Here is a 13663-nt window from a genome sequence, read left to right as displayed (position 1 = left end):
TATGTAATTTTATTTGTTTAGAGTTTAGTTTTTATTTTAGACTTTTCTGTCGTTAGCGACTTTTCCTTTGCTAAAGTTGTATCTAAGGACAGGTGGTGCTTCGGATGTATCCTACTTCAAGGCGATGATTACCTTCACATATTTGCTTGCTTATTCCTCTCATGCTCTCTGCCATCATTTTTGTGCACCCCTTGATCGTTGTTTCCATCCGTGCACTGTCCTTTCACTCCATCCATCAGCTGCTTGTTGTTGTCTAGCCGCATCCCTACACCATACTGCTACAAGTTGTCGTTCGGCCGCCTCTCCCTACATTGCAAGTGTCTCCAACCATTTGTTACTTGTCGTCCAGCCGCATTTCTACCTCCTCCTTGCTTCTGTCAAACCTCCCTACCACCCCCAATTCCCAATTCCTTGTTTTCACTAATCCAACACAATTCACTCCTTTTGTGCTAGCCTACGGTGTCTTTGTGTTTGTATTGTTATTTTTTGGATTGTGAAGTGTCCTTGTTTGTGACTATTTTGAATTTCAACAGTAATATTTGCATTTCTGCTGTGATTTGAGTTAACTCTGCTATCATTTTCTTTTATATATATATACTGTTTGTTTTCTCCAAAAATGAAAAATTCAGTTTAGTTTTTACTCGGATTTTGGTTTAATTTATGATCTCATTAAAGTTTCAATTTGGACTAGTTGGAATTATGCATGTATGAATCAGATTGCATGTAAGTTTCATGCTACACCTGCAAATTCATATTTGATATGTCATCTGGTTGTATCAATATATATGATCATTGATGAGTCTAGTAATGCTCTACCTATGATGGAGGTCGCTTTGGTCCTGTATTGATATAAGCAATGGTTGGGATTATTAAAAAATGCCCTTATACATGATAGTAAAGTTTGGGCTCACTAATGTGAACACATTTATAAGGTAACATATGTGGCTTAAATAGGAAAATAATTAAATGATTTTTATTTGGGTAAATACATGGAAATAAATGTAATATTTATGTTATTTTAAAAGTTTAACCTTATTTATATGATCTAATAAGATATAACTAATAGGTTTGTGAATCTATTTATGTTTTAAACTTTTTTGATGAGCAAACTTGAAAGTATAAATGTGTATGAAATTACTACCGTTTAGGCAGTCTACTTATTTGTCAGTTATTTCAAAGTGATCATAGTCCTCATTTCATGTGTGCAAGTGTTCCTTCACATTCTCAAAAAAGAAATATAGAGACTTCCTCTTGTCTTTAATCCCATTGAAAGAAAAGATTTAAAGATCACATATCAATTTGAAAGACAACAACCTATAAATACAATTAATCATAAAATTAAAGTATGCGTCGTGCTTTAGTTTTATTTCTGTCGATGATTTGACATGAAAGATTCAATATCTCATAAATCAAATCCTTAGTTTTAATAAATTCAGTCTTTGAGCTCCACCAGTGATTGATAAATCAAAAATAAATATCTCCCATAACCCAATGCCAAAAAATGATTAAGGATGACGAAATCGCTAATCCATAATATGCTCATTTTCTTAAGCTAAGCTTCCACGTTTAAGTTAACAGCCACTAATAACCCAACTTCAAGCAAATTCATACAGCAGTCAACAACAAAGTAGCCATCACCAAAAGCGAGCACTTTCTTAGCCACGAAATTAAGCACCAAGTCAACGTGGGACCGGCCGCCTATGGCCCACTGCGGCGGCTGGCTACGTGTGAGCCGTAGATGGCTTCTTCGGCTCAGAGCCCATTGTTGCTCGGCTTGTAAGCTGTCCCGCGGAGGACGCACCGCAAAAACTGGACCCGTGTGAACTTTCTTCTCGTGCTCCGCGTAACTCTTTTCGGTGACAGCGATCACTTCCCTGTTTTGCTTTCTCCCTCTTCCCCCAAAGTCCCGTTCCTCTCTTTCTCGCTCTACGAAAGATCAGAGGTGGAGCACTAATGGCTTCTGATACGCGATAAGGGCCATTGACCTCTGAATAGAATCTCTTTAGTCAAAGCTTGAGCCGAGTAAAAGATCAGATTTTTGGGCCGAGTAAAAGATCAGATTTTTTTTTCCTCCCACCTTCTTATGTCTCTTCACCCCGACCAGAAAAGGGGGAAGGAAGAAGCAGAGGGAGCTGATCAAGATATTTCAGACTCAGAGGTTCGCTTCTCTGAGCTTTTTTTATGTTTCTTTTTATTTTATTTCTGAAACTGGATTGAAATGCTTGAGAGGAGAAAAAGTTCACTTTTTTTTCTGGATTAATTTTTTATTTTTAATGAAAAGGAGGTAGGAGGTTGCTTCGTTTTGGATCTTCATTAAATAGTTAGTTGAGAAGCAGGTGATGAGTATCTCTTAGTGTTTAGTTTTTGCATTGAAGGAACAGCTGTCTCTTAGCCGTCTTTTAATTAAAAAATGGTTTTTTTTTTGTCTTATCACTGTTTGCAAATCAAGTTATTCCAGTTTTTTGAAGCGTTCTCTTTGAAAGGTAGCTGTTTGTCAAAATGTCTTTTTTTTTTTTTTGGTGATTTTGCTAAAAAGTGTCAGCTTTGCTTGTTTTTTTTTTCTTTTTGGGGATGTATGGATCGGTAAAATCTTAAATTTTTATTATTTTTCCTGTTTGCTTATGTAATTTCTTTTTTATTTTAAAGAAAACCGCGTCTTGGCTTTCATCAGGTAAGTTTCCCACTTAAATTCTGTGTTTTCCGAAGTTTCTAGTGATGAAAACACCCAAAATAAGATTTTAAGCCGTCTTGATGCCCCTGTAATGTTTTTCTGTTGTTCGTCTGTAGGACGAACTGCATCTCTTTGACTTGCTTTATTAAGCTTTAGATCGTTCTGCAAATTGATTTTTACAGATTTTCACAAGTTCTACATGGTTTCGGCTCCATTATTTTAAGAATTGTTAGGCATATAGGTTGAAGTTATTTGTCTTAGAATGAGAAGTCATTGTTTGCGAATAAAATCTTTCTTTTGCGGTTGTTTAATTTACAAACATTGTAATAGTGTAAGGGCATGTTATTTAAAAATACATGCTGTTTGATTATTTTAAATTGTTAAATATTTTTTTTTTTTTGGAAGATTTACAAACATACTGCCCAATTCCTATTTATTTATATATCTAACACTTACATGTCACCTTAGCTATTTATTAAAGGGTGTATTTCACTTTTAAAAAAGTTATAATGGTGCTACTTTTGATACGAAAGATACGGGTGATGTAAATGTAAAAAAACAAAGATTAGGTGTTAGATATGTAAATACGTAGGAGTTGGGTGGTAAATCTACATTTTCTACTTCTATGTATGTAAATTCTGGTGTCCTAAAACAATGGCATCTAGGGTTGTCACTCATATCTTTTAAGTTGCATAGAACTACAACTTTGGTCATCTTGACTTGGGATTTTTGGGATAGGATAATTTACAAAAAATTGTATTGATATATTTGAGATCTTTTTGTTTTAATGAGTTTAGAAGAGTTTCCATACTAAAAACCATCCATGATAGAGAAAATAAAGAACATATTCAATGGAGAGTTGAGTTTGGGTGAAGTAGGTGGAGAGGGGAAGAGGCTCGGGCAAGTTTTTCTCTAAGGAAGGACATTATGGTTGCCTTTGTGGAGAAACTTAAACACGAAGGAGAAAAGTGGATATGCAAATTCTTGAGCAGTTCTTAGATAACTTAATAAAGTAAAACTTATGTGAAGCTTTTTTGTTGTGCAAAACAATGCAAAAAACAAAATCTCACGACTAGCAAACAATCAAACATATTGTGATTTATGTGGTTCGGTGCAAATTTGTCTACGCTCACGTGGAGAAATTATTCCGCAATCAACATGTCACACTCCGGGTCCAGAAAGTGGTACACCCCGACAACGCGGGGAATGAGAAAATGATTTGAACCTATTTTGTAATTTCAAAGAAAAACTTGCATTGTAAACAAAAAGAAGTGTATCTTTTATTAATAATGAAAGTTCAATATTATAACTGGACTAAAAATAGAAAACTAGTTGAGTCAAAATAGAAGTGATAACATAGAACAACTGCCCAAACCCAACAAAGAAAAATACAATAACTAGAAGCAAATACTAAAGAAAATACTAAAACTAGCTACTGTGGAGACGGTCTTACCGGTGGTTGATTGAATCCTGTCATGCAAAAATTAAGAATGAGTTTGATAAACTCAGTAATTAACAGTCATCTATTAAAATATAAACGACAAGAAGAATGTGACATGCAATATAGACAACTGGTTAGGAAGGACTACTATGTGTATATATAACACTATAAGATCAACAAGTGGTGATAAATATCAAATATGCATAACATACAAAACATACAATTATTTTCAATTAAAATTTCTTATCATTTAACTTTCATTTATGTTTATATATATACATAATTGGTTTTAATAGACACCCTGTAATTGGGAAGGTTAAATATCAACCCAAGGAAACCCTGCAATATCTTGTAGAGTCATCATTCTGTGTGTTAGTCAGCCCGACTAGCCAAAATCTAAAAGAGTTTTACCGAACTACATACTTGTCACACACAAACATGTCAATTTGTTTTCATTTTATAATATGTAAGAAGTATGTAATTTTACACAGGTTTGTGATATAAGGTGGATCCACATGCAGGTTCATAAAATGTTTATGAAAGAAAAAGAAAACACTATAACTACAGGATTGTTCAAATCTGCAGTAGTAATTGCAGTTAGCAATTTCAGCATGTACAATACAGTAAGCATATAATAGTTGCAACATCATCATTGAAGTAGTAAGGGCCTGACTGACAAACATAAGCAATGTATGTGATTCTATTACAATTAACAAAGAATAACACCCCTAATTAAGAAGGTTGTATTTAACCTTCAATAAACATCAGTTACTTTGAGACTACAATAGCGACCATTCTACAAGTTTGACAGTTCGACTAGCAATCCTACACATTAGAAAAAATGAAATATAAATGAATATACCAATAAATTTAATTATTTGTTAAATTAGGTTCTACCAAATCGACAATTATTAATACCGTCGTACGTCTTATTAATTAAATATTATTATGATAATATTTTAAAGAGAAGAATTGTGAACATTGACCTATTAACCTATTTAAAATAATGTATTCTCTTATTTTAGTTTAAATCTTGAAATAACTTCTATAACCTAATAAACAACATAAAAAAGCCTCTTTTAATCATACCTTCTTTAATTCTCTGTTCTCCTCTGACTTGCCTTAAATCTCGAGTTAAGAACGTGTTGACAAAGGATTTATGGGGTTCTGAGAAGTTATAGCGTGCGCGAGGGAGGAAGACAGAGACAGACAGGGGTTACCTCGATGGATTCGGGTTTGAGCAAAAGATAGGAGGAGAAAATGAGAGTTTTAAGTATTTGTATGTGCTATAGCGCCATTGCCTTCCTACCTAGCTATATCGGTGACAGTATTGCGAGGAGTTCGGTCACGAAGACTATTCGAGTGAAACTGAAAGGGAGAGAGGGAGGAGGGTAGATCGGGAGAAGAGAGTGGTGAGGTGGGGAGTGCGATGCGTATGCGCTCTCTAAGTAGCTGCGGGAGGCGGTAAACAAGAGAACAAAAGGGAAGGCAGTAAATTACGAGTGGGGGAGAAAAAAAGGGAGTGCGATTTTTGAAGTCGGTAAAGAAAGAGTAAGGAAGGAAAGAAGAAGGTAAGAAATTATTTCGGTTCTTACAGAATTGATGTCGAGAGAGGAAAAACGGTTGAAATAAGGTTATAACTTCACACATAAGAATCAGATATAATCCCTTGTATAGATAAGAGAGGATTATGACATACAAATTAGAAATTATTTTCTGATAGAAAAGATCATGTGATTAGATCTCATCTGATTATGTTACCTATTGTATCAATCTTTTTAATATTGAAAAAATCATGTAATGAAATCTTCTCTAATTATGCTACATAATATCAATCTTCCTAATATACACACTTCCTATACAACTATGAGATTTAATACTTCTCATAACAATTTTATCACTAGTGACAACAAATGGTTGTATGTTTTATTATTGATTTGCAACTCCAATATGTCAAATTCTTTTTTCTTCTTTCTTCTTTCCTCTTCATCAAAATTATAACCTTTATTAATCTCCCAATTTATGAAGAAATCTTTAATGTATGCTCTTTTAAAATTTATTGGAAATTATTCAATCTCCATGCAGTTATAAACGAAGCCTAATTGAAGTTGAACCACATGAACTTTGCTGCATTTAAGCTTCAGAAATTATTGTAGCGGCATTTACATACATACCATACATTTTTACTTATATGAGATTCCCCACATTCAAATTCAGATTTTTACTTATACGAGATTGCCCGCTCTAAAATTCAGATTTTTACTTATATGGAAGGACAATTTGGCCTTGTACCCGTCTTGCCCTTTGTTGCCTTAGCCGCTCCCACGTTGGGTATTTTTAATTTATATGCCAAACACTTAAACTTTCATATTTGCATTCATAACATTTAAATCCTTAATTTCACATAAAAATATCATAATTGGTAATTTTTTAAAAGTCAAATCTTTTCATGCATAGGTTTATCGCACCAAAGTATTGCAAACGTAAATATCAAACATAATGTGTTAGACATGTGAAAACATATCTAACATACAATGTATAAAGCTGTTTTAATGGCTTTAGTTGCTTTTGGCTGTGATTGCAACATTAAGAGTTTTTATTATGTTTATGCAGAAGAAATTCAAGAGGAAGATCACCTTTCTGTGGGAGAGAACAGCTAGTATATCATCGTCTCAATTGAACGAAGAACGATGTGTTGAAGTGATTTCTAGCAGGCTCTGCTCATTAATCTCGGGCTTAAAAAGATCATGGAGAACAACACAGTTCCAGCTATTCGTTTTGTTAGATGCTTCAAATGTTTTAAGCTTCTAACAGAGTCTTCAGAAATTCCTGTTTATAAATGTGGTGGATGCGGCGCCATAATTAGAGGTTTGTTTGTTCTTCTGCGCTCGCTTATAAATTTTCTGAAGATTTACGAGCATACCACTCAATTCCTATGTATTTACATATCTTATAACTAGAATTTAATATTTGCATACATGCCATCTTACCCAGGCATGAATAAGTTGTATTTCACTTAAAAAGTTAAAATTGTGGCATCTGGTATTAATGTAAAAGTAAGAATTGGTTGGTATCTGATATGTTTTTGTAAATGCCCTATTTTTTTTCCATTTGGGAGATCATTATTGACGAATGATTTTTTCCAAATCAGCTAAAGCACGTTCAAACAGTGCACAAAATTTGTGCTCTGAGTCTGCCATTTCTGCTTCCCAGAACTTACCTGACAGTGATTGTTTAAGCAATGGATCGAAAAATCTCAGAAGAAAAACTCCTGATTCTGATGCAACTAAAGTAGTTGAGCAAACTCATATTAATAATCTCAATGTTTCTGAATCGATCAGTGAAAATATATGTGACGAGATATCCTTGGAACACGAACAAACTGAAATTAAGAATCTTCCTGTATCTGAGTTTAATGGCGAAACTGACGAGGCAAAGAGGGAGGCATCCAAACTTGAAGGAAGCAGATTTAGAGAGAGATTGGAAGCAGGCAATGAAGAACTGGAAAAATCTCCTAATGTGCACCCAGAAATCTCTGATAATCAGAAATCAAATGATAAGTTGGAAGATTCTTCAGAACCTACGGGGCGTTCTGCCAACTCAGAGGAGGATTCGCTCAATATGGAGTTCATAAATGGCGCTCATTTCAGAATTACCAGTGGAAGCTCCTCTCAAGCATATGAAGGAAGTGTATCTTCCCCAGATGAAGATAGAAAATATCGTATTTTTCATTTATCGAGAAGAACCTTTCGAAACAAAAATGCTTCAAATTCTACAACTAGCACAAATGCAGAAGATAACTCAACAAGGAGATTTTCTAATGATAGATTCTACTCGGCCACTGAACGTGAACAAAAATCCATTTTTACATCTCAGGATGTTCGACAAAGCTGGATCGATGAGTCTTCGAGTTCTCCGGCAAAAGATGTTGAAGTTAAGATCGATCGAAGATTCTCTGAACAGGACAATCAAGTTAACATTTTGAGTAGAGTGGATGAACTGAGGAACGAGCTTACAGGATTGTTCAATGGAAGATCAAACAGCAGTGAATCATCTCTATCTGCTGTAAAAAAATCCCAATTCCGAGGAAAACTTCCATCAAAAGAGCATCGTTCCTCACTCATTCCTTTCTCCATACAGCCAAGCTCTTCCTTGTTCCATAATTCCAGAGAGAAATGTTGCCACAATGAACACTGCAGGCCCTGTCCTCACAATGTCTGTTGTCATTTATCTGAACCTGCAATTCCACAAAACTTGCAACTCAAGGTTTCGAGGGCGCAAAATAAGCTTTGCCGTCCTGTGTCAGGCGGCGCCCCTTTCGTCATCTGCTACAAATGCTTTAAATTGCTTCAGCTACCTGTTGATTTTCTGGTCTCGCCGAAGAGGGTTAACAAGCTTCGATGCGGCGCTTGCTCTGAAGTACTAATGTACTTCTTCAAACCCAGAACTCCGTCGATACCGCAGACCCCCGCAGAGGACCGGCATCCACCTAGTGAGGAGAACGATGAACTAAATGTGGTTGCAGAAAATGAAAACTTTGCGTCTCGGTATGAAGATATTACTGCCTGGGATCTGATTTCTTCTTCAGAGAGTAATTCGGGTGAGGTCAAGCCTGCATTGCCTAAATCAAGGAGTTTTGATGAGAGAGTAGATGAAGAAAAAGGTGAAGGTTTTAATTGCTTAAGGCTACATAACCTCATGGGTTATTCTTCAGCCAGTGAGCTATTGTTTAACAATGGCAACTCTCATGATGAATATCAAAGCACAGATACGTTGAAAATTTGTCGGCCTTCCGGGCGAAAAAGATGGGAGAGGCACTGCAAGAAAGAAGAAGATGATTCATTTTATAAATAAGAGAAGTTTGAAGGGCAGGTTTGCAATTTGCAGTTTCATATATTATTTGAAAATTGAGATTTTTTGACAGTATAGTTAATAACTGGTGAATATGGTAGTGGCAGAGCTTAGTAAATTCGTGTGAAAAATTTGCTTTCATTCTTCTTTATGATTTAAAAAAAAATGTATTCTTTCAGATGTGTACATAGGGATTTATGTATTGGTAGTGCTTGTTTGTCTTTATTGTGAATTTGGACATGATTTCTGGTGTTTTAATTATGAAAATCTCAGTAGGTGGGTTTTGATGTTATTTCTTTATTCCACACAAATGTTTTTCTTTTTTGTATATGGTGAGTACATTTTTTCTTATTTTCTATGTGAAGTTTTATTATTTAATTTATTCTGCATATATAAGGGTTAAAATAAAGAAGAAAATCTTAGAGTCTATATGTGTGTTTTGCGTTTTAGATCGCCACCACAGTTCTGTTTTGAGAAACCATGCTTTCTAGTAAATTTTGTGGTGGGAAGTAGTTTTTTCCAACATGAACTATTATAATGTAGTGATTATAAGGAACCAGTTATATATATATTATATATATATAATTCTTGCGTCGATACTCGGATCAATTGGTCGGGCATCTGCTTGTCAATTGTAAGTCCCCTCTGGTCTGGGATTCGATTCCCCTCGAATGTAGGGTGTGATACTCGAATTCTTAAGCGCACGAGGGATGGTCGGAGCTCGCATAATAGCCTCCGACCATTAATTTTTAATACATATATATATAATTCTAAGGCAGCCACCATATTTAGCCAGATCATATTACAAAATCTATTTTTCTCTTGCAACATTTTGAAAAAACAGACAACTTAATTTTGTCAAATGCTTGAAAGTGCGGTGCAGGAGCACACTGCCACAACATCGCTGCCACAAATACAACCTAACAAAAACATTGAGGATTATGATTGCTCCGTAAGGCTACTCTTTTACTTTGAAATTTCATTAGTTTATAACCCTTGGTCAAAGTTGAATTCTAAGTGCATTTGTTCTCTTATTGTCAGGGCACATGTTACATACCATTATTATATGATTTGTTCTCTTATTTGGGCACTTAGTTGACTTTTATTACACATGTATGATAATCTGCCACGTGTTATCATGCAGACAACTTGCTAATATATAAAATAAAATTTTGATACGGGAGATTAATGAGCAACTACCAATTCATACACTACTTGGCCGTTGCAAATGCAACTCATTCAAATTTTTGTTCCAACCCCACACGCATGTTTTGGTTGTCCTATGAAGATAGGAAGATTTAGGCATATACCACTTCTTGTGTATTTACATATCCTAACACTTAAACTTTAATTTTTGCTCTTATGCCATCTGAGCTGTGCATGAAAAGATGTGGTTCACTTCTTAAAAGTCAAAAGTTATATTTAATGTGATATGAAAGATTGGAGAGATATAAATGTAATAAAGTAAAGTTTAAATGTTAGATATGTTGATACATAGGAATTGGTGGGTATGTATTTAAACGTGCCAATAATATTTTATCATGAGATTCACTCTGATTCCTCCCACATCTAGAATTAAACGCATATTCTCTCTTTAATCAAGTACTTAGAAGTTAACTAGGTTCATTTTATGACAAACTTCTATTAAATATTGTAATATAGTTTTTTACTTTAGGACATTCTAATGAATCCCATAGCTTTTCTCTTCTAATCCTCGTTTCTTAAATCATTCATGTAAGTAAGACTCTCACATTATCTTCGAACAAATTTGAATCCAATAATTTTAAATTTGTTTAATCAACCAAAGCAATCCAATTAGCTTTCTATGTCAAAAATAATTGGAAGTCAACTACGAACATATTTAGGATAAGAGAAAATACTATGTGCGTACAACATATCTACGGATAGCCAATCACAAGCACTCGCGCCGGCTTTAGCCGCCATTTTTTTTTCCGCCATTTTTTTCAATGATTCACCGAGTACCCCTAAAAGTTGACCATCTATCAGTCCATTAGCGCCCAACTCATAGTACTTATTTATTATTTCATCATGAAAATTTATTTATTTTTGATTAATTGGATGTGTAGGCAGTTACCAACAATGAAGTGGAAGTCCCTTAATGCGCCCATCATCATAAACTTACATGCATATTTTCCAACCCTCACACTGCAGAGTTGTGCTGAGCTTGATCCCACCAAGTCCACTTACATAACACTGACAACAATCCAACCTAACTTATGATGTCTGCTTGCCAATTTTCCCACTCAAAACTTTGGTTCCAAATGGGCATTTACATGCACACCACCCTAAATTTTGTTTCTTACATCTATACCGCCTTAAATAGTGAAAAACAGCTAGCTTTACATGCATAGGTAAGGCGGCATATGTGTAAAAATTGTAGTTTTGGTGTCAGATATATAAATATATAAGAATTGAGTGTGATGTATATCTTCTTTATTAAATATATGTACGGATACACTTAAGTCTATAAGAAAACTTCCTTTTGCTCTTTTGTGAAGCCATCAGATTAAGAATGGAGATGAACAAGAACTCATTGGATCTATTGCTTGTGCCCTTCAGCATCTTCATCAATGCGAGCTACCATTTCTACTTATGGCACAGCTCTAAGTCCAAGAAACCAAAGACAAGTGTTGGAGCCAATTTGGTGAGTAAAAGAGTGTGGTTTCAGAGCATCATGCAGGTGAGGAACTTTTCATCTCCCCTTTCATTTTTTATTGCTTGTTAGGGAGATGAGTCTAGAGTAATGTTATTTGTCTTAAATAAAATCATGTTTAAATTGATGATGCATTAGTTTTTGGGTGTGAAACTAGAAGGGATTATTATGTTGTTGTTTTGATTGAGTAAAAATTTTGAGTGAATTTAATTGTAAAATTCAAAGACATATTTGAATTTGTTGGGGGATCAAAACTATGACTTCTAAGAACAGAGTGCGAAGGTGCCAAACATGAAGTTAAAATTGATTTATATGTATGTCTAAGGGGCTGTTTGGGATTATTTTTATTTTTTGTTTCCTACTTTGGTTTTTTTTTTTATTGTTTTGTTTATATTTTGATTTGAAGCATAACATGTTTGATGTGTTTGATTAATATGTGACTGTTTTTTAAAACACTCAAAATGTCTAGAAGTTGTTTTGAGTATTTTCAAAAACATGTATATAAAATACACTATACAAACATGTTTTCACAAACAAAAATAAAATCAAATTTGATCTCTAGCATGACCTAAGCTTATGACATTCTTAATTTTAGAATGATAAATAAGATGTTTTTTATTAAAAATAAAGAATTTTATTTATGAAAATGAGAACCATCTAACTAAGAAATGTTTATTCACTTGAGCATGAGCTATAAGCTTTTAAATTTTTGGGGTGGTTCTTTTTGGAAGATTTACATGCATACAACTCAAGCCCTAAGTATTTACATATCCGGCATCTAAATTAGAAATTTTAGATGCACACTATCTTATCCTTGCATGAAAAAATGAAATTCTTTTCTTTCTTCTTTTAATTGAGCCTTAATAATGACTAGGTTGAAAATTAGCAGTTAAAGTGTAATTTGAACTTGTATCTCCTAATTAGAAGCCGTCCTTTTCTTTTCCATGTATCTTACTTGTATACAAAATATATCAAAATGTCCTCAAATAATTTTTAACTTATGTACATGTTCATGCATGCAAATAGGCAGACAGCAACAAAGCCGTAATCGGAGTTCAAACCTTCCGCAACTCGCTCATGTCGACCATCCTCTTCGCTTCGATCTCCATAACCATCAACGCCGCCCTCGCTTCATTCGCCAACAACTTGTACACCTCAAGCCACCTCTTCGCCGGCCACCCAACCTTCGGCTCTCAAATGGAAGCAATACTGGTGCTGAAATACTCATCTGTGTCTATGTTCATGCTCCTCAGCTTCCTCTTCAATTCCATGGCGGCTGGCTTCATCATAGAAGCCAACTTTCTCATCTGCTTGAATGAAGGGGAGGCGTTCATGGCTCATGCAGAGGAGATGATGATGAAGGGTGTGGTGTTGGGTGTGGTTGGCAATAGAGTTCTGTATGTTGGGCTTTCGTTGTTGGTTTGGATGGTGGGGCCGTTGGCTTTCGGTTTATGTACCGTTGGGATGCTTTGGGGGTTCTATACACTTGATTTTAGTGTGACATAGTGTTATTTGTTTACTTTTTTTTTACAGATATGTTAGGCAATTATTTGTGTGTTTATATAGCTAGCAGCTAAATTTTATTTTTGGGATAATTACATGCAAATATTTATATTTACAAATTAACCATCAAAGTGTTTTTTTTTTTAACTATTGAAATGATGCATTTGCGTGTGGGACGATCAAACTTTTTAGAATACGATAAAAAATGAAAAATATTAGTTGAGGTTTTATCATTTTTGATATTTGAGTGAGAATTATAAAAATGAATGAAAGAGGGTGGTTTGATTTGTAAATAAGAAGTTTTGGGCAGTGTTGAGAAATTTAGGGCAAAGAAACATAAATTCAGAAGAAGTACACAAAGCTTTAACGAGGTTCGGCAAAGATATCTACGTCCTCGGAAGCAGAGCGGTTGTTTTTTTTTTAATTCAGAAAAAGAGTACATGATTAAGACATAGGGTTACACAGACATATATAATCCCGGAGTATAATATATAATTACAGAATTATCCCTGTACCGTACCGT

General features: G+C 34.6%; 2 protein-coding genes across 3 annotated transcripts; both read left to right on the top strand.

The window, feature by feature from the left end:
* Positions 1–1909: 1909 nt before the first annotated feature.
* LOC110024419 (protein ENHANCED DISEASE RESISTANCE 4-like) lies at positions 1910–9238 on the top strand. The gene is made up of 3 exons (XM_020724381.1): positions 1910–2158; positions 6726–6980; positions 7264–9238. Exons 2-3 carry the CDS (start codon positions 6860–6862, stop codon positions 8964–8966), a joined length of 1824 nt encoding a protein of 607 aa, XP_020580040.1. The 5' UTR covers positions 1910–2158; positions 6726–6859; the 3' UTR covers positions 8967–9238.
* On the top strand, positions 8907–13204 carry LOC110024420. 2 transcript variants are annotated; one of them, XM_020724382.1, is made up of 3 exons: positions 8907–8984; positions 11483–11664; positions 12664–13204. In XM_020724382.1, exons 2-3 carry the CDS (start codon positions 11497–11499, stop codon positions 13141–13143), a joined length of 648 nt encoding a protein of 215 aa, XP_020580041.1. In that variant the 5' UTR covers positions 8907–8984; positions 11483–11496; the 3' UTR covers positions 13144–13204. The 2 variants fall into 2 exon arrangements, with proteins under 2 accessions (XP_020580041.1, XP_020580042.1); XM_020724383.1 differs by lacking the exon at positions 8907–8984 and adding an exon at positions 9559–9915.
* The last annotated feature ends 459 nt before the right edge of the window (positions 13205–13663 follow it).

Source organism: Phalaenopsis equestris, unplaced genomic scaffold, assembly GCF_001263595.1.
Source record: "Phalaenopsis equestris unplaced genomic scaffold, ASM126359v1 Scaffold000256, whole genome shotgun sequence".
Taxonomy (NCBI): domain Eukaryota; kingdom Viridiplantae; phylum Streptophyta; class Magnoliopsida; order Asparagales; family Orchidaceae; genus Phalaenopsis; species Phalaenopsis equestris.
Note: the sequence above shows the minus strand (reverse complement) of the source record. Positions and strands in the feature narration are given on the sequence as shown.